This window comes from Oncorhynchus masou, chromosome 19 (assembly GCF_036934945.1).
Source record: "Oncorhynchus masou masou isolate Uvic2021 chromosome 19, UVic_Omas_1.1, whole genome shotgun sequence".
NCBI classification, from domain to species: Eukaryota; Metazoa; Chordata; class Actinopteri; order Salmoniformes; family Salmonidae; genus Oncorhynchus; species Oncorhynchus masou.
The window spans coordinates 32954251-32975969 of record NC_088230.1 but is presented as its reverse complement, the minus strand read 5'-3'; the positions used below and the strand labels follow the sequence as shown (position 1 = coordinate 32975969).

General features: G+C 44.3%; 1 protein-coding gene across 2 annotated transcripts; it reads left to right on the top strand.

Moving 5' to 3' along the window:
• The first annotated feature begins 1946 nt into the window (after nucleotides 1-1946).
• Nucleotides 1947-19873, top strand: spint1b (serine peptidase inhibitor, Kunitz type 1 b). 2 transcript variants are annotated; one of them, XM_064925688.1, is made up of 10 exons: nucleotides 1947-2825; nucleotides 3553-3710; nucleotides 4157-4298; nucleotides 10198-10368; nucleotides 12738-12773; nucleotides 12933-13064; nucleotides 16582-16632; nucleotides 16902-17072; nucleotides 17694-17753; nucleotides 18885-19873. In XM_064925688.1, exons 1-10 carry the CDS (start codon nucleotides 2411-2413, stop codon nucleotides 19067-19069), a joined length of 1521 nt encoding a protein of 506 aa, XP_064781760.1. In that variant the 5' UTR covers nucleotides 1947-2410; the 3' UTR covers nucleotides 19070-19873. The 2 variants fall into 2 exon arrangements, with proteins under 2 accessions (XP_064781760.1, XP_064781759.1); XM_064925687.1 differs by having other exon boundaries at nucleotides 1947-2858.
• Nucleotides 19874-21719: the final 1846 nt, after the last annotated feature.

The following is a 21719-nucleotide window of genomic DNA, read 5'->3' as shown; positions in this document are numbered from 1 at the left end:
GATCAGGGACTAGGCTAGTCACCTGCAGTGTTTGATGTTGTTACAACATGTTATATCATTGTTATGAATAGGAACTACACTATCAACCTGAACATTAACGCTCTGACAAAAAAAACATGTTTGACATGAACTAAGTGTAACTATGCAGGTATAGGTCTGACCTTTGACCTGTGTCCTTGTCTACTGTGTCACGATGTGGGCTTTTGGGTGTGTAACATGGCTCCCCTATCTATCTATCTATCTATCTATCTATCTATCTATCTATCTATCTATCTATCTATCTATCTATCTATCTATCTCTCTCTCTCTCTCTCTCTCTCTCTCTCTCTCTCTCTCTCTCTCTCTCTCTCTCTCTCTCTCTCTCTCTCTCTCTCTCTCTCTCTCTCGTCAGGTTTTACATCGGTCATAAATACCATGCAGTATTGAGGGAGAGATTCTACCTGTCACGACTCCCGCCGAAGGTGGCTCCCCTGCCTGTTCGGGCGGCGCTCGGCGGTCTTCGTCACCGCCACCGATCCCTTTTCCCTTGTCTGTTGGTTTAGTCTTATTAGTTGCACCTGTTTCTTTTGTGTTTCTTGATTTCTGGTCTATGTAAGCCTGTTAGGCCCGCCGCTTAGGGTTGTGCGGGATTATTTTTGTGTTCGCTGTCGGTTGTGGTTGTATTTTTTCTCCGGATCGTTTTGCCCTGTGTGTTTGGGCTGGTTAGTGTTTCTGTGCCCTGTGTTTGGCGTGACCATTTGTGCCGGAGAAATTAAATCATCTATTATTGAACCCTCTGCTCTCTGGGCCTGACTCCTACCTTCCCACGCCTAGTAACGCGAATCACATTTTTATTTGGCGTACCCCTGGTGGCATTGCGCGTACCCCAGTTTGGGAATACCTAATCTACATTGACTGAAGTGACATCAATAAGATATCATTGCGTTCCCCTGGATTCACCTGGTCAGTCTATATCATGGAAAGAGCAGGTGTCGTTAATGTTTTGTACACTCAGTGTCATGCATACAAAAGAAGATGAAAAAAAGACCACACAATGCCTCTTTGTCTCTTGACAATACAATGTGCAGTGTTACTAGACATGTCTGCCTGTGGAATCAAAGACCAACTGTTTTAGGACGTCAATCATTCTAAGGCATCTAAATCATGAACCACTTTTATAAGAAAAGGTAACAATGAACAAGAGTTTTCATACAGGCTGTGTCGTCATGCCTCGTCATGCCTAGTTAAATAAAGGATAATAAAAAAATTAAAAAAACATCTTTGAAAAAATGGGTCCAAAAGGGTTCTTCAGCTGTCCCCATTGGAGAACCCTTTTGGGTTCCATGTAGAACCCTCTGTGAAAATGACTATTCTACGTGGAACCCAAAAGGGTTCTACCTGGAACCAAACATGCATTTTTTTTCTAATATATGCTAGATGATGAACATTTTCATGTGAATATTTATTGGAATAAGGGACGTGAAAGGAGTAGAGGCTTGGGTGTATTATTGAAGTAAAAATAATTTCACCTCTAAAAGTGTTATTCCAAGTTTTGTTGGAAATGATCGTGCACAAAATAAATACACATAACACATTATTTATTGACAAGAAAATGACAAATGGTTTATTGAAAAATGACATTATATATTGACAATAGAGGAGGGATGTTGAAGTCAGGAAATACAAAGGGCACCCAGCCTGATGTGACAGAAGCAACAGTCCACCGAAACTCTACCGCCCACATCAACGTCAGTATAACATTTCACTTCCTGGATTTTACAGGTATGACACACCCATAGAGATAGATAGAGTATTCATCATGGACATTACCTCTGAGGGATTCCACCATGCTTACGCCATTTCAAAGTAACCTAGTCAACTGGGTGGGGATTCCTATGGGTTGTAGTAAACCTCAATGGCGCTTCTCATCCGTTCACCGACGATATAATAGCACAGATATAGATGAGTCCTCTGTCAATCTCTATGGACACACCTGAGAATTCTGTTTAAGTTAAATTGTTGGCCTTTCTTGCGAATGAAAACACCCAACATTGCTGAGTGATTTAATCGCGTGAGGTATTCTCTTTACTTGGATTTTAAACAAGGAACACAGAAATAAGATTACAGCCCAGCTTGTTTGTTTTTCAGCAAAATACATACGTATTGCTATAACCCGTGTTGTTGGTCGACTATTGAACTAATTTCATGTCGCACGTTCTGTGTTGGGGAAATTCATGGAATATCGGTTTGTTTGAAATTAAATAAGACATTTTGGAGACGGAATGGGCGTTGAACCTTTGTCCAAATAGTGTTTATAGGAGTAATTCACACGGAAACCGAGAGGAAACATAAAACAACATTTGACTGCATTTACCTTCGTTGTGTCGTAGGCTATTGTTCGGTAGGCTACGTCTTTTAAGTAACGGCAATAATGACGGCTCTGTGTATTGGGTCAATATTAGGATCCGCGCTGTTGCTCCTGTCAATAGTCTGCCAAGACAACGCACAGGTTACAAATGGAGAAGGCTGCACCGAGAATTTCAATGTGGGCAATGTAAACTTTGTGCTAGACACTGAAGACTCTGTCAAAGTAGGAGCCAGTTTCATCTCGTCCCCAACTGTAACCCAAGCCGAAGACTGTGTTGAGTATTGTTGCCAAGACCCCAATTGCAACTTGGCTCTGATTGAGAATGGTGCAGAGAAAGGCTCGGTTAAAACATGTTTTCTGTTTAACTGCCTGTACAAGAGGGAGTATGTCTGCAGGTTTGTGAACAAAGTGGGATTCACAAATTACATTTTGGACTCCGTCTATGAAGATTACCTGGGAGGACCCGAAAGCACCCGTGGTAAGATCAAGACTCGACTCACTCCAGTTCCAGGTAGTCATTGCTTTATAGTCTTGTAGGCCTACGGACCAGTTTCCCAGACACACATGAATAAGCATAGTCTTGGACCAAGCATGTTTAATGGCGATTTAAATCGTCAATCAGGAGTTGAAACAAAGTATAGTCCCCACCTCTGTTCCACTAACAAGCTGGAGAAATGTAGCCACTCTCAAATTCATTGACAGAGCTATGGATGCAAGGACTGACCAGCCATGCTATCAACATTCTAGTTTGTATCATGTTTCGAGGGTTGGTTTGCATTTACTTTGTATACAAACATTGGAGTAAAACATGCTTATATTTTGGGTTCTGATGGGGTACAACAGTTGACCTAAGCATGAGCTATTTTTAAGTTGTGTTCTTCAAGAGTCAATTCATATTGTTAATGTATATGTCCAAAAATCTATTTATCTATTGCAGATTTCCCCTTTTTAAAGAGATATTTTTCTTCCAGTAATATAGGCTAAATCTAGAAACCAGCCCATCAAAGCCCATTCTTACTGATCATTACTAATACTAACCCCCACAACCTAAATGTTATCCACTCCATCTCCTGCTTGTGTCCTACTGTGATTTCTTTTGTGTGTGTTTGGTGCTGGGACATGAAAAAAATTAAGAATCTCAGTGCAAATAGATTATTATGATTGTTTTGATGGTAATTATTTTGTTTTTGTATGGCTGCTCTCAGGTGATGAGGATAAGTTCCCCACTGCCAAAGCGGGCCGGGACATCGTGGTCCAACCCAACGACACGGTGACATTGAATGGCATTGAGAGCTGGGATGACAAAGTGATAACTAGCTACAAGTGGAGCCTTGTGAAGGGGGACAGCACGGTGGAAATTACGGTGAGGGCATCAGCCGTCATCCTCATAACAATGCTACACGTTAATATCCCAGAGGGGAAATAGTCTTGGGAACATAGTATCGCTGGATAAAAAAACGAGTACTATACATTACACGCTCAACACATACTCTTCATCATCATCACCCTCATTTTCGTCATTAGCCAATGTATAATCTATTGTTATTCAGAACAGTGCTTCATGTTTTAATGGTGTGGTCTTGCTGCCTGGTAAAAATACAGAATATATATATGCACATTTGCCTTCAAATGTCTTTGTGCGTTTAATAATGTGAATAAAAACACTGATCAAGCATTGGTCCAGCTTAAATGCTTGTTTTCATATGGATGGATGGATGGATGGATGGATGGAAATGTAAAAGTCAGGCACAGTTGTATTCTTAAAGGTACAGGCACAGTTGTATTCTTCTCTAATCCTTTTTCTTCCAGAAAACGGACCTGAAGGATCAGGTGACGCTGAGCAACCTGAAACCTGGGATGTACGTCTTCCAGCTAAAGGTTACCGACTCCAGCAACCAATCAGCCATGGATAAGGTCTCTGTCCTCGTCCTCACTCCAGAACAGTCTGAGGGTGAGTACTGAACTGTGGTCATGTGAAATGTCCATGTTATTAAACACTATGTGTTTCAAAGCTGTCAATAACTAGGTTTCCAGCCAACCTTTTTACGTCAGATAAAAAAACAGGCCTGATGGAAACAGACAATTTATCGGTAAACTTTCCAAATGTCGACAAAACAAAGAACATTAGACGAGGCATGTCGTTAAAATGTATTATGTGAAAAATGTCAGTGGAAACTCTTTTAATGCGCAAATATTGATATAATAACCATCATATGGAAGTAAACTTGGAGTCACACGATATGTTGTGTGGTCCAGTCCTCTCACTACGACTCGGGGAAAGCATGCAGTTTATTAGGCTCCTGAGTGGTCTAAGACACTGCAACGCAGTGCAATTGGTGTCACTGCAGTCCGGGTGTGGCCGGGGTAGACCCTCATTGTAAATTAATAGTTTGTTCTTAACTTGGTTGCCTAGTTAAATAAATACATTAGGTTACAGAGGAAATAAGTTATGATGAACTTCACAGGGGGGGTGAAAGTGCAAGGTGATGAGCTTGATGCTCCTTTCCGATAAATATCAAGGGTATTATTCTGGTGACATGATGATCGATGCTTGGCTGCCATTTGACACATTTTTAAATAATCTCTCTCTCTTGTCCATAATCTCATGTAGGCTATACCCACACTGTAGCTGCAATCTGTTGGCTGGAGCGCACCTGCTAATACCTGAGTGTGAACACTCGCTATATAACGCAATTTTCCTTTTGTATCAGTAGAGTTGAAAATGTGATGGAAACCCATTTAACTTATATTTTTTTAGTAGGAACATGGGAGTTTAACTTCGAGTCATTTTTATGTGCACTGTCATCATGCACAGCCTTTTTATATGCCACAAGTCAATTTGATGGAAACTTGTCTCGAGGGAAAATGCATTTTTTATTTTTTTATTTTAGAATATTCACATAAATCTTTCGCCAATTAGATGGAATCCTAGCTATAGACCCCAAAATGTAATGGTTTTAGCTAGTTTAAATGTAAGCTGTCCCGCAAGGAGGATGGACCATAGCTTGCCTGTCACTGACACACGATCGCTCAGTTGGTATGTAGCATGGTGCTTGCAACCCCAGGATAGTGGGTTTGATTCCCGGGACCAGCTATAAAAATCTATGCATGCATGACAGTAAGTAGCTTTGGATAAAAGAGTCTGCTAAATTGCTTATATTATATATATTACACAAGAATGATCATATAGCTTGCCAGTCTGTACAAAAGGTTGCGAAACACTATTCCAGCACACTAGCCTTGTGGATTGACGCACCATTGATATCTATACTGAACAAAAATATAAACTCAACATGCAGTGTTTCATAAGCTGAAAAAAATTATCCCAGAAATTTTCCATACACAGAAAAAGCTTATTTATCTAAAAATAATTGAACAAATGTCTTTATATTCCTGTTAGTGAGCATTTCTCCTTTGCCAAGATATTCCATCCACCTGACAGGTGTGGCATATCAAGAAGCTGATTAAACAGCATGGTCATTACACAGGTTCACCTTGTACTGGGGTCAAAAGGCCACTCTAAAATGTGCGGTTTTGTCACTACCCAATGCCACAGATGTCTCTAGTTTTGAGGGAGCATGCAATTGGCATGCTGACTGCTGGAATGTCCACCAGAGTTGTTGCCAGATAATTTAATTTTAATTGCTCAACCATAAGCCGCCTCCAACGATGTTTTAGAGAATTTGGCAGTACGTCCAACTGGCCTCACAGACGCAGACCATGTGTAACCACGCCAGCCCATGACCTCCACATCTGGCTTCTTCACCTGCGGGACTGTCTGAAATCAGCCACCCGGAGAGCTGACCAAACTGGAATATTTCTGTCTGCAATAAAGCCTTTTTGGGGGGTTAAAATCATTCTGATTGGCTGGGCCTCGGCCCACCCATGGCTGCGCCCCTGCCCAGTCATGTGAAATCTATAGATTAGGGCCGAGTTCTTTTTATTTGATTTGACTGATTTTCTTATGAACTGTAACTCAGTAAAATTGTTGCATGTTGTGTTAATATTGTTGTTCAGTATAAATGAATGTCATCCTTTGAGCTACTCCTAGACAAACCTGGTCTTTGGTTTCCAGATAGCTAAGTATAGTTCTCTACCCTGCAGGAGGTTAAGATTGGTGCCACACACGCACCATTTTAATGTGGATCATGTGTAAGCAAAAGTTTACATGAAGGCAGGGCCTTATTTTGTTACTGGTTAACATGGGCTTGGGTTTTAGTTAAAGAAAAATGTTAATTTTATTGACGCTTGGGCCAAACAACTTCGATACAGTACTTCAATTGCAATCAACATCATTAGGTGCGCTCAATGGTTTGTGAATAAAATGGTTTATTTTCGACCATTGACCATTTTTAAGTTAAGCTCGTAGCTTTAAAAACGTGTACTTGACACCCAACACAAGGCGATAACCGTGTGACCACTCCCCTGCCAAGCTAGGATGAGAACAGGTCTGGCGTGATTCACAGTTGAGTCATATCAGCCAGTTTCCCAGGTGAGACCACAGACAGACAGGCATTCACACAGACAGGCTCACACACAGACAGAGACAGACAAAGGTTGACTAGGGTGCCCTTACACAACCCTCTACTTTACTACCGATAGGAGTGGAAAAGTTTATTGGCCCAGCCCTCCTTGAAAGTTCCACAGAATGTTGTGTCGCTAATACCAATGAAAAGGTTATGTCACAGACCGGGAGAGATATTTCTGCGAGTTTTGGAATATGAAATTGTTTACAGATTGTCAATTTTTGTATCTCGGTAGAAAGAAAGTAAAAAATCTGTAAACGTTACCGAGTACAGCAAAGGAAAAGCGGGAAGCCCCCAAAACGGAGTGCCAACAGACAGTAGACCAGTGCCAACAGATAGTAGAACTACACAGTAGATGCCACAGCAGGAAGAGCAAATAAGGCCATGCAGGGGTTCCAGTGAAATATTTGTTACAAATACAAAACCGTTAGTCATAGCACCTACTACAACCTATCCGGCCCTTTTGAATAACATTTCCCTGTAGTGGAGAGACTTTCTCTAGAGCTTGGGACTAAGTTTCTATCTGCAAAAAGATGATTCTGAGAGAATTATCTTTCACGTTCTGAACCCTCATTGGTTTGATTTAGTGTCAGCAATTTAGGTCTTGTATTCTTTTGAACTTAACGCGAATTGTGGTATTTAGAGTACTATTATAGTTAGAACATTGAACGGAACAAGACTGTCAATGGAACCTTGAAGTCCTAAGTTCTCGGTCATAAATGTAAGGAATTCTATTGAATATAGTAACCCACTATATATATATATACACACACTGCAATATCCCAAGTGTATCGCTTTGTCCTCCGATCAATGGCCCCTATCATCTTATCTGTGTTTCAGCTAAAAGTCATGTATATGTGCTATCACGTAGCGGTTTATCTGAGGTAAACAGTAACTGTCTGCAGGCTTACTGGGTAGGAAGCTCCTCTTTATCTCTCACTGCTGATGCACTGACTTGATGAGGGTCCATAGCCTCTTTCAAATGTTGACAAACTGTTCTTCCACACATTGTCATCTGGGTTGTCGGTAAGGGGGCACACAGAAATGTTTTGCAAAGTCTTATGAAATTTTAAGGCTTCTTATTGGATAAGTCCAGGTAGTCCCTCCCTCTTTCAGTCCTTTTTTTCTTCCATATGATGCCGAATGAATGCAACCTATGTCCATGTGATGGGTTGGGCCAACACTTGGTTGGTTGCTATTATAAGGTTTGATAGTATAGATGAATTCATTGTTGCGTTCATATCACTCCATCATAGCTGTGCTGAGTGACCGGTCCAATATGGTAACAAGTGGAAATGCCGGATTAATTCATGCTCAGTGTTAGCCCCTATTTAAGTCAGTTTTGTTGAACGCCTTTGGTAATCGAAACAGTTCCCTTCCTAAGTACCCCTAGAAATCTGAAATGTTTAAATGGGTATAAGATGTGTATGACAATCCCACCAAGCCTATCAAAATGAAGGGTAAAGCAATGACTATCTTTTTAAACCTATCCAATTCCTTTGTATTTCCCCAGAGTGCCTAGGAATAGGGGCTAGGCCACGAGGGCCTGATTTGGAATTCGTAAAGCTATTACGCCTGGCTTCTGTCACGTGCTAGTCGCAGGCCTGGCCAATTCCAGTCCTCGGGGGCCTGATTGGTGTTACACTTTCCCCCATCCCTAGTGAAAACACCTGATTTTAAACTAATTGTATTTTTTAACTGGAGATCATGATTAGTTGATTATTGGAGTCTGGTGTGTTAGCTGGGGCAAAAGTGTGACACCAATCAGGCCCCCAAGGACTGGAATTGCCCAGGCCTGGGCAGGTAGCCTAGTGGTTAGAGCGTTGGGCCAGTAACCGAAAGGTTGCTCGATCAAATCCTCGAGCTGACAAGGTAAACATTTGTCGTTCTGCCCCTGAACAAGGCAGTTAAACCACTGTTCCTAGGCCGTCCTTGTAAATACGAATTTGTTCTCAACTGACATGTCTAGCTAAATACATTTTTTTTTTAAATCAGTCCCCCGAGGACTGGAGATTCCCAGGCCTGTAAGCTAGTGCCTTGTTGGCTGTCACACTCTCCCCTTGTGTCCTTTGTTGTCTAATATATCCCTCCCAGACAATGGTGTGTGTCTTTATTGAGTGGGAGGGGCACAGCTGACACACCTGGTCTGAAATGATTGAAACCCTTGATTTAAAGATGAGCAATAATGACCTTTTATATAATAAATTATTCAAATACTGGGCTATATTATATGGTCAGAATTTCTTTGGGAGAAATTATATTTTATATTTTAAGATTGTTTAACAAGTAATATATTTTTTCTCAAAGGTAGGGGTCAAAATGATTGACACCCCTAAAGATTCTTGTAAATGGAGTAGTCAAGTCTTTAGTATTTGGTCCCATATTCCGAGCACACAATGATTGGGTGACTACAAACTTGTTGGATGCATTTGCTGTTTGTTTTGGGTGTTTCAGATTATTTTGTGCCTAATAGAAATGGGGAAATAATGTATTGTTTAATTTTAGACACTTTTATTGTAAATAAAGGTGTCTACATTAATGTTCGATGCTACCATGATTATGGATAATCCTGAATGAATTGTGAATAATGAGTGAGATACAGGGATCATACCCCCAAGACATGCTAACCTTCCCTGTTATTGGTAATGGTGAGAGGTTAGCATGTGTTGGGACCTATGATCTTTGCCCCTTTATCTGTTATAAATGATCTAAAACATTTTGGAACCCCACTGTATGTTCTATACATTTCTATCTCAACGTTCTCGAACGATGACTCTCCTGAACACACCCTTGTTGACATTCCACCATGAGCCTAAACGGTGTGCATGGGTAAATGTAAGGGTACGGTCACAGACCTCTAATGGTTGCATTGGTGTCCTGTGGGCTGCAATAAGCATTTTATGGTTGTGGGTTTAAAGGGAAGCACCAACACTGTGTACTGTAGAGCTACAGTATAATGTTAAACTGTTTAGCTGCTCAGATTGCTGGACTTTGGATAAAAACGACTTTGTTAACATGGTGAAGTGTGTTGAAGGGATAGTACACTCAAAATACACATTGGCGTGAATTTCTTCTTACCTTGGCTGGTAAAATTGAGGATCCATTATCACGAATAGCTTATATAAATATAAGTGGCAGGTGCAATACAGGTGCAATGGCAGGTGCAATACATTCACATTACAGCCATGCTATGTAAAGCATAGATCATTTACCTATGTATCTCATGTAAAGTTGTAAAAAAAAAATATATATATATATATATATTTAATCAAACCAATATTAACCCTCCATAATCATCTCTGACTTGTCTGTCTGCTTTCCCAGGTCACTGTCTGGTCCCCAAAAAGGTGGGTCACTGTCGAGGAGCCTTCCCTCGGTGGCACTACAATGGTGCGTCAGAGAAGTGTGAGGAGTTCATCTTCGGGGGCTGCAAGGGGAACCGCAACAACTACCTCTCCCTGCAGGAGTGCTCTGACGCCTGCCACGGCGTGTCAGGTACAATGAGATGGAGCGGTCTGTCTGTCTGTCTGTCTGTCTGCAGCCGGCTGTCTGTCTGTCTGTCTGCAGCGGGCTGGCTGTCTGCAGCGGGCTGGCTGTCTGCAGCGGGCTGGCTGTCTGCAGCGGGCTGGCTGTCTGCAGCGGGCTGGCTGTCTGCAGCGGGCTGGCTGTCTGTCTGTCTGCAGCGGGCTGGCTGTCTGTCTGTCTGCAGCGGGCTGGCTGTCTGTCTGTCTGCAGCGGGCTGGCTGTCTGTCTGTCTGCAGCGGGCTGGCTGTCTGTCTGTCTGCAGCGGGCTGGCTGTCTGTCTGTCTGCAGCGGGCTGGCTGTCTGTCTGTCTGCAGCGGGCTGGCTGTCTGTCTGTCTGCAGCGGGCTGGCTGTCTGTCTGTCTGCAGCGGGCTGGCTGTCTGTCTGTCTGCAGCGGGCTGGCTGTCTGTCTGTCTGCAGCGGGCTGGCTGTCTGTCTGTCTGCAGCGGGCTGGCTGTCTGTCTCTGTCCGCAGCGGGCGGGCTGTCTGTCTCTGTCTGCAGCGGGCGGGCTGTCTGTCTCTGTCTGCAGCGGGCTGGCTGTCTGTCTGTCTGTCTGTCTGCAGCGGGCTGGCTGTCTGTCTGTCTGTCTGCAGCGGGCTGGCTGTCTGTCTGTCTGTCTGCAGCGGGCTGGCTGTCTGTCTGTCTGTCTGCAGCGGGCTGGCTGTCTGTCTGTCTGTCTGCAGCGGGCTGGCTGTCTGTCTGTCTGTCTGCAGCGGGCTGGCTGTCTGTCTGTCTGTCTGCAGCGGGCTGGCTGTCTGTCTGTCTGTCTGCAGCCGGCTGTCTGTCTGTCTGTCTGTCTGCAGCCGGCTGTCTGTCTCTGTCTGCAGCCGGCTGTCTGTCTCTGTCTGCAGCGGGCTGTCTGTCTGTCTGCAGCGGGCGGGCTGTCTGTCTGTCTGCAGCGGGCGGGCTGTCTGTCTGTCTGCAGCGGGCTGGCTGTCTGTCTGTCTGCAGCGGGCTGGCTGTCTGTCTGTCTGCAGCTGGCTGTCTGTCTGCCTGCAGCGGGCTGTCTGTCTGTCTGCAGCGGGCTGGCTGTCTGTCTGTCTGCAGCGGGCTGGCTGGCTGTCTGCCTGCAGCGGGCTGGCTGTCTGTCTGCCTGCAGCGGGCTGGCTGTCTGTCTGCCTGCAGCGGGCTGGCTGTCTGTCTGTCTGCCTGCAGCGGACTGGCTGGCTGTCTGTCTGCCTGCAGCGGACTGGCTGTCTGCAGCGGACTGGCTGTCTGCAGCGGGCTGTCTGTCTGTCTGCAGCGGGCTGTCTGTCTGTCTGCAGCGGGCTGTCTGTCTGTCTGCAGCGGGCTGTCTGTCTGTCTGTCTGCAGCGGGCTGTCTGTCTGTCTGTCTGCAGCGGGCTGTCTGTCTGTCTGTCTGCAGCGGGCTGTCTGTCTGTCTGTCTGCAGCGGGCTGTCTGTCTGTCTGTCTGCAGCGGGCTGTCTGTCTGTCTGTCTGCAGCGGGCTGTCTGTCTGTCTGTCTGCAGCGGGCTGTCTGTCTGTCTGTCTGCAGCGGGCTGTCTGTCTGTCTGCAGCGGGCTGTCTGTCTGTCTGCAGCGGGCTGTCTGTCTGTCTGTCTGCAGCGGGCTGGCTGGCTGTCTGTCTGCAGCGGGCTGGCTGGCTGTCTGTCTGCAGCGGGCTGGCTGGCTGTCTGTCTGCAGCGGGCTGGCTGTCTGTCTGCCTGCAGCGGACTGGCTGTCTGCAGCGGGCTGGCTGTCTGTCTGCCTGCAGCGGACTGGCTGTCTGCAGCGGGCTGGCTGTCTGTCTGCCTGCAGCGGACTGGCTGTCTGCAGCGGGCTGGCTGTCTGTCTGCCTGCAGCGGACTGGCTGTCTGCAGCGGGCTGGCTGTCTGCAGCGGGCTGGCTGTCTGCAGCGGGCTGGCTGTCTGCAGCGGACTGGCTGTCTGTCTGTCTGTCTGCGGCGGGCTGGCTGTCTGTCTGCGGCGGGCTGGCTGTCTGTCTGTCTGCGGCGGGCTGGCTGTCTGTCTGTCTGCGGCGGGCTGGCTGTCTGTCTGTCTGCGGCGGGCTGGCTGTCTGTCTGTCTGCGGCTGGCTGGCTGTCTGTCTGTCTGCGGCTGGCTGGCTGGCTGTCTGCGGCGGGCTGTCTGCGGCGGGCTGGCTGTCTGCGGCGGGCTGGCTGTCTGGCTGTCTGCGGCGGGCTGGCTGTCTGGCTGTCTGCGGCGGGCTGGCTGTCTGGCTGTCTGCGGCGGACGGGCTGGCTGGCTGTCTGCGGCGGACGGGCTGGCTGGCTGGCTGTCTGCGGCGGACGGGCTGTCTGTCTGTCTGTCTGCATGTCTGCCAGCTGTCTTTTCATATTCTGTCTTGCAAGTTTAATCCGTTGTCTCGTTTTCATCCTACAGCTGCGTCAGGAAGAAGTATTGGCGTGCCTACTGAAGGTGAGTAATGCTAATGCAATTAAATTACATGCAAATTTATGGGCGCATAAACACTTCACAATATAAACAACGTAGACACTATTCACCATATGTGTTTACTTGCATGCGTACATACTATCCACCACATCTCCGTTAAGTAAGTGTGTGTGTGTGGTTTAGGGGAGGTTTGTGGCTCCCCCTGTAACTCCGGTCAGTTTACTTGTGACAACGGCTGCTGTCTGCATGAAGACCTGGAGTGCGACACGGTGACTCAGTGCAGCGACGGCTCTGACGAGGCTTCCTGCGACAAACGTGAGTCCACACACAAACATACACACGGCAGTTTTTACTTACATGGCTACACGGACTGAGTTGACCTTTTTGTATTTAAATGTTCTTGCACTGTCTCTATGCAAACTCGCAGGACTCTACACACTAACACACTGTCTCTATGCAAACTCACAGGACTCTACACACTAACACACTGTCTCTATGCAAACTCACAGGACTCTACACACTAACACACTGTCTCTATGCAAACTCACAGGACTCTACACACTAACACACTGTCTCTATGCAAACTCACAGGACTCTACACACACACGCACACTCTCTCTTACACTCTCTCACACACAACATGCACACACATTTATACTGACTCTATACACACACACACACACAATTATATACGGTGCTGCTACTCTGTTTATCGTATCCTGATGCCAATATCTATACACATCTACCTATACCACTCCAGTATCCCTGCACATTGTAAATATGGTATTGGAGCTGACTTACCCAGTATACTCTATAGCACATATGTCAGAGTCAAGGCCCGCGGGCCACATCCGGCCCGCGAGAAGGTTTTTTACGGCCCCTGGGATGATCTTGATTTATTATTAGAACCGGCCCGCAGACCGCAGCAAGCCGGCAGCCCGCAGATCTTTTACACGCACCAATACTACATTTCCCACAATGCAACGGTGACGCACCGAGCAGTAGGCTTCTTCATTTCAATATTTATTGGCACAGCAGTCGTCAGCATCACAGTAAAATTAACTTTCAGATACCCATCAAAAATGGCAAAACGGAAGGTGGACACTGAGAACCGGGGGTTTCAAACAAGGTGGGAGTCGGAGTATATGTTCACGGAGGTAGCTGGAAAACCTGTGTGTCTTCTGTGTGGAGAAAGTGTGGCGGTACTGAAAGAGTATAATCTGAGACGACATTATGAAACGAAACACGCGGACAAAAACAAGAATATGGACATGGAACAAAGGCTACAAAAGGCAGAGGAATTAAAACGAGGCCTCAAATCTCGACAGGCTCTGTTCAAAAAAGCCAAATCACAAGGCCAGGCTGCTGTCAAGGCCAGTTTTATTTTGGCAGAAGAGATCGCTAAATCAGCCCGGCCATTTACGGAGGGGGATTTCATCAAAAACTGCATGATTAAAGTTTGTGACGAAGTTTGCCCAGAAAAAAGGCAACTCTTTTTAAATGTGAGTCTGAGCAGAAACACCATTGCCGAGAGAGTAGACCAGTTGTCCATCAATCTAAAAGAGCAGCTTGTGAAAAAGGGAAAAGATTTCATTGCATATTCCTTGGCTGTGGATGAGAGCACCGACATTTCTGACATTGCCCAGTTGTCAATTTTCATCCGCGGAGTGGACTCCAGCCTAAGCGTGACAGAGGAGTTTTTGGCTTTACGTCCTATGCATGGCACAACTACGGGGCATGATTTGTATGAAGAGGTGTCAAGATGTGTAAATGAGATGGAGCTGCCTTGGGAAAAACTCGTGGGTTTGACAACCGACGGAGCACCTGCGATGTGTGGACACAGGAGCGGACTGGTGGCGAAGATACGGGAAAAGATGCAAGAGGAAAACGCGACAGGTGAGCTGACAGCTTATCATTGTATCATACACCAGGAAGCGTTGTGCGGTAAAGCCTTGAAAATGGAGCATGTAATGAGCATCATCACGCGCACAGTTAACTTTATCAGAGCCAAAGGTTTGAATCACCGCCAGTTCAAGGCATTTCTGACGGAGTTAGAAACGGAGCATGGTGATTTGCCTTATCACACAGAGGTGCGATGGCTAAGCCAGGGAAAGGTGCTTCAAAGATGTTTCGAGCTTCGTGAGGAGATTTGTCTGTTCTTGGACAGCAAAGGGAAAGACACAACACAACTCCGAGACGAAATGTTTCTGTGTGAAATGGCTTTTCTGTGTGACATTACGAGTCATCTGAATGCAATGAACTTGCAGCTGCAGGGTCGGGATCATGTCATCTCTGATATGTACAGTACAGTGAAGGCATTTAAAACCAAACTGACTCTGTGGGAGACGCAGATGCGGAAAGAAAATTTGAGCCACTTTCCCAGCTGCCAGACCATGAAAGAGAAGCTCTCTACCAGTGCGTTCCCGAGCGCACAGTTGGCTGATAAAATAGGTATGCTTGCCGCTGACTTTCGACGCCGATTTGCTGACTTTGAAGCACAAAAAAGCAGGTTGGAACTGCTCGGTAACCCATTTGCTGTTGACGTGGAAAGCTCACCACCAAACCTCCAAATGGAGTTGATTGACCTCCAATGCAATGATGCACTGAGGGCAAAATATGCGGCAGTGGGTGCTGCGGAGTTCGCCCGTTTCCTCCCCGACACAATGCCCCAGCTGCGCATCCAGGCTGCTCAAACGTTGTCTATGTTTGGCAGCACATACCTGTGTGAACAACTTTTTCTTTGATGAACCTGAACAAAACATCACACAGAAGTCGACTTACTGCTGAACACCTCCACTCAATTCTGAGGATTTCCTCAGCTCAGAGCCTTACCCCGAACATTGATGAACTTGTGGAAAAGATGGGACACCACCAAGTATCACCCTCAACCTCAAACAAGTGAACATTACTGTGCAATCACATATTTAGAGTTTTTACTCAGTTCAAGTTTAAAAGTTAAAGTTTAATATTTGTTTTCACTGCATGTTACTTCTCCTTAAACAAAGTGTTGTTTTTGATTAATAGATTTTTGCACTTTATTTTATTGTATTTCAATCCAATTATATTTTAAAAATATTTCAGTTGAGTGGATGATAGAAAATTGCTATTGTTTTTTTCTTTGAAGTAAATTTAGCCCACTTTTGCTAAAATAGAAAATATAGGCTACTGATGGTGCCTTGAATACCGGTTTCTTTCATTTAATGTTCATGTTATGGGGATTTTTATATAAAGGAAATTTGTCTTTTGTGTCTGTTGAAAATTAAAGATTACTGACAGAGCCATAAGAAAATATTGCTTTATTTATCTGATCATATTGGAATATATTTGTTAGGTTTTCAGTAGGTTCAATTAGGTTCACTAGACTATATGCGTCATTTAAAAATTTTTCAATGAACATTCGAACAGTCCGGCCCTCGGCTTGTAGCTAAATTTTTTATTTGGCCCTCCGTCCATTTGACTTTGACACCCCTGCTCTATAGCTTCTTACTTACTTACTTGTTGTGTGTTTTTGTTCTACCTTGTGTTATTTTTAGTGCTACATTAATATTGATTACTGCAGTGTTGTTGGGTTTAGAGTTTGCAAGAAAGCCATTTCTCTGTACTTGTGCACGTGACATTTTACTTGAAACTTATCAACTGCAATGAAAACAAGGAAGTCTGCTAGTCTCAAGTCACTTTACCTCACACATGATGAAAAACATCTTAGTTTTAGACCATCCATAAAGAGTGACTCTTAAAAGATTGCTGAGGTACGCTTCATGAATTCACCAAACTCCTAAACGTTCCCAAGCTGTGGCTGTACAGCAACATAACATGACGCTTGTTTTGGCAGTGAACCAGACCTTCACTCGTCTGCTGAACATTCATGTGGACAAAAGCAGGGGTGAGTTGATTTTGATTTTCACACCCAAGCTTACTATAGTCCCTTATAAACCCTTACCAAAGCAATACTATTTATCCTACTACAGCCCTAGTACCCATACCTCGAGCCTATTTACCAGTGACAACGCTAGTCTGCTTACAATAGTCCCAGCCCTAGATGCCTTGCCCAATCCTAGTTCCCTTACTACAGTCACAACCCAAGTATCCAGTCCACACAGTCCTGTAGTGGACAATACCTTTATCACATGTCTGTCTGTTGCTCTCTCTCAGCCCGCTGCACCGAGCCCCCCAGGACGGGGCCATGCCGTGCCAGCCACTCCCACTGGTACTATGACCCGCTCAACAGGAAGTGCCATCGCTTCACATACGGTGGCTGTGACGGCAACGACAACAACTTTGACGTGGAGGAGAGCTGCAAAGAGACCTGCAAGGGCGTGACTGGTACAGAACTCTAGGCCTGTATTCAGTCTCCGAGTAAGAGTGCTGGACTAGGATCAGTTTAGCCTTTTAGATCATAATGATGTAAAATTAGGAGGACCTGATCCTGGGCGGCAGGTAGCCTAAGAGTTAGTGTTCGTCGAGTAACCGAAAGGTTGCAAGATCGAATCCCCGAGCTGACAAGGTAAAAAAATCTGTCGTTCTACCCCTGATCAAGGCAGTTAACCCACTGTTCCTAGGCCATCATTGAAAATAATAATTTGTTCTTAACTGACTTGTCTAGTTAAATAAAAATCAGTACTCCTACTTTGAGACACTCTTTGAACAACTGAGCTACAGTTTAGGGCTGCGTTCAGCAAAATGTTATGGAATGTTCAGATGTTAAAATATTATTTTCAACTGATCTGCTTCATCGACATGTAGAGGAAGGAATCATGTCAGTTCTATTTATGGTAGTTCTACCTGCAACTGTATTGTTCACGTAGTGCTATTTTGATCTGCTGTATTTATTGCAGGTCTGTCTCCTTTAAGTCTTTGTGTGGTCAAGCAAAAGTTTTCAAAGGCTTTGAGGTCACGCAGCATGAACCATTTATTCTTAATGGCTGGGTGTCTTTTTCTCTATAGAACATGATGTGTTTGCAAGGGGTATATTTGAACGCTACGAGGAAGAGGAAAGTGAGTCCGGTAAGAACCTGTCTGTCTATACCTCCCTCCTCCGGGAGTAAGAACCTGTCTGTCTATACCCCCCTCCTCCGGGAGTAAGAACCTGTCTGTCTATACCCCCCTCCTCCGGGAGTAAGAACCTGTCTGTCTATACCCCCCTCCTCCGGGAGTAAGAACCTGTCTGTCTATACCCCCTCCTCCGGGAGTAAGAACCTGTCTGTCTATACCCCCTCCTCCGGGAGTAAGAACCTGTCTGTCTATACCCCCCTCCTCCGGGAGTAAGAACCTGTCTGTCTATACCCCCCTCCTCCGGGAGTAAGAACCTGTCTGTCTATACCCCCCTCCTCCGGGAGTAAGAACCTGTCTGTCTATACCTCCCTCCTCCGGGAGTAAGAACCTGTCTGTCTATACCTCCCTCCTCCGGGAGTAAGAACCTTTCTGTCTATACCTCCCTCCTCCGGGAGTAAGAACCTGTCTGTCTATACCTCCCTCCTCCGGGAGTAAGAACCTGTCTGTCTATACCTCCCTCCTCCGGGAGTAAGAACCTGTCTGTCTATACCTCCCTCCTCCGGGAGTAAGAACCTGTCTGTACACTGTGCTTAACTTGGGTGGGAGGTCACTGGAGCTGAGTACCAGCACCTCAAATGTTCTACTGATTGAGCTCCGGTTCCTCTTTATAGAATATTGTCTCAAAGGTATTGTGGAGCTTCTACACCTAACATAAACAGTACTGGAACCTATTTCAGTCCAAGTCCAGCACTGTCTATCTCCTCCACTGTCATCTCTTGTTGTGGAAAAACATGCTGAAAGTTTGTCAGTTGGTCTGCTATGTTATGCTTTCCCAGCATTCTCTAGTGTACATGGCCAGATTATATTCCATATACAGTGGGGACATTTGGGCAACTTCACTTTTCATGAGGAAAGCCCAGAATCTTCCCCTGATCTCTGTTTAGTTGCCGAAACCAGTGGTTCTCACATGATTCTTCTCGCCGAGCACCAATACATCTCATTCAATTATGGGCTTGAAAAGTTGAATCAGGTGTGTTATTGCAGGTATGGAACAATAATCCAGTGAGAAACACTTTAGACGACTAAACGGATTAAACGCTGGTCTAAACCTTCATTTTTGTTTAAATGCTTCTGTTCCTCCAGGCTCCATCGCTATAGCTATAGTGTTATCGGTAGCCATCATGGCGGTGCTGGCTGCCCTGGGTTACTGCTTCCTGAAGCACAGGAAGGACCGTTCTCAGCACCAGCCCGTGGCCACCAACGTCCCCCATGTGGCTTTCGAAGAACGAGACACCCTGGTCTACAACACCACCACCAAACCTGTCTGAAACAATTAGCACCTGCCTGGCTTTCAGGACCTTGGTTTATTGTGTTCTTGCGTATACACTGATCTAACCAGAGCAGGACCAGACCAATAAATACATACACTGACCTAACCAGAGCAAGACCAGACCAATATCTACACACATCTCCCACACAGGTCTGCAAACTCCAGATGCAGTCAGTAAGTGAGGAATTTAAGCAACATTTCATTTGAATAGAGCTTTGGCTCTTGCTTGGGCTCCTCCTTGGACAACCGGTTTTTGCTTTCACAGAATTTTGCATTAAGGAGTTGATGATACATTAGCATGCTCTGTCACAACCATTCTGCAGATCTTGAGTGAATGAAAAGTATGAGATATGGGCACAAATCCAAATACTATAACTGTGTGGGCTTTTATAAGTGTGTTTTGTATGGAACACATTCTCAGGGGGGGAAGAATTCTGTACTAGGTTTTTCTTACAGATTGTTTTTTTTTCTGAAACTTTTATTTATAAAATGTGATTGGTGCTGGGGTTGATGTTTGCATTAGCCGTTTGTTTTGTCATACATTCATAAGGAATACCAGATTTAAATTTAGGTACCAATAAGTGATCCTATGTACATTTTTACTTACTGAAATGATTATGTTACTAATATTATGCACCAGGGTGTCTGTATACTCAATTGTTATCATACTGTAATCGTTTCTTACTTTAAGTAACAACCATGACCTAGATCGTAAGGTAGGTGTCTTTTTTTTTAATGTTCTATGTTTTTGTGTTTCATGTCAACTTTTTAACTGTAATAAAATTGTAATTCCACAATTGAACGTTGTGGTGTTTCTATATAATATGTACAGGCAATTACATGTTTTAGTTTAGTCACTAGATGGCGATATTTCACCAATGCATGCACAATATGCCTTGAGAATCATTTGTCAACTCCAAATCAATAGACCCAAACCACTATCCAGTAGTATGTAAAGTTCTTCAAGTTTGATTAGGAATTACATGCCTGTGGAATAGGAGTAGCTACACGTAGTTTGGTCCAGTCACATGCTGTCTTATATTTACGGTATATAGAGATATGGTTGGTCAATATCCTGTGAGGATATATCCTCAAAGTAATCTGTCCTTAGAGACCTATTTGGTTCTGGGTGCTGATTATTAGAGTGAAAGCAATTCAAAATTGTCAATATAGAATTTAAATTGAATTGTATGTAACACAATCACCTACTTGTTCTGAATAGGCAAACATAGTTTGGAATCCTCCCCAAATGTCATAATCAAATGCAAAACAAGCCGAAATTATATTTTGCCTTCATGATTGCTTTTGACTTAAGCTTGTGTATACTTTCTCCTTCCAAGTGAGTACTTTCCCCAAGCAATTTGAAGATTCCTGACAGGTCCTGACTTGCGTGGACCTGCCCTTAGTTTGTTTACCTCCAGAATAGGGTCACCTGTAGATGTTAGACTTCCTGCTTGGTAATGCAATCTGAGCTTGTTGCAATGCATTACACAATCCTGGATTTAAATGGAAAAGTGTGTCTTGTGTATAATGATTTGATTATGTATGTGGGCTTCCTGAATAGTGGGTTCACCAATTAGAGTATTTAAAATCTGCAGACATCCATTTAGGGTCAGATGGCCAGGCTCAGATATATTTTTTCCTCCCTCCCAATGGTTTTTATGAAAGAGCCACTGAACAAACCGATTGGCAAGTGTTTTTCTTATGCTTATGAGAAAATGTTGATTTCAGTCTTGGGGGTGTGTTTCTTGACTGATTCCCTGTTTGGTTAATGTTTGTCCCACTTGAGACACTGTAGCCTATCTAGCCCTTTTCACTTCCTCCAAATCCCCAGAATGAATATAAAAACAATGCGGAAGATGTTTTAGTTGCGTAATTTTATATTAACTAAGGTGTTTGGTACAGTATTTTTCAAGTAAAAAAAATGTGCGACATGTCTTTGGGAAACCAAGTCCGACTGCTGGGCAGGTCTGTGTACGTGTCTATGCTATTGGATAGAGAGCAATCACCACAGCTGTCCACCCCATGTTAGTGGGCAAATGTACATATTCAAATTAAAACCCAACCTTCATTTACCGTGGTGAAGCGTGGATGTTCCAAACTCTATTTAGACGAGAGCGACTTTATGACCAACATTATACTATTAACAATTTCAAGTGTATTTTCACACTAGAATGACTGTTTCTGTCTCACATTGATGCCACAAAGGCCATTTCCGAACGCTCTTGTTGCTTTTTAAAGGCACTCTAAGGTTAGAGTAAGGGGCAAAGGTAATCTGATCGTACTGTAGATCAATGATATATGTTTTAACCGTAGATGACGAACAGGGGCGCTGTTTTGAATCCACTTAGCCATTTTGGTACTCCATAAAAAAATTACAATTCTGGAAGCTATAGATATGCATGAATTCATGTCTAAATTATTTTTTGACTAAAAATGTACTGTCCCCACTAAAATAAAGAAATACTTACAGTACCAGTCGAAAGTTGACACACCTACTCATTCAAGGGTTTTTCTTTAATTTGACTATTTTCTACATTGTAGACTTAATAGTGAAGACATCAAAACTATGAAATAACACATGGAGTCATGTAGTAGCCAAAAATGTTAAACCAAACTATATTTTAGATTATTCAAAGTAACCACCC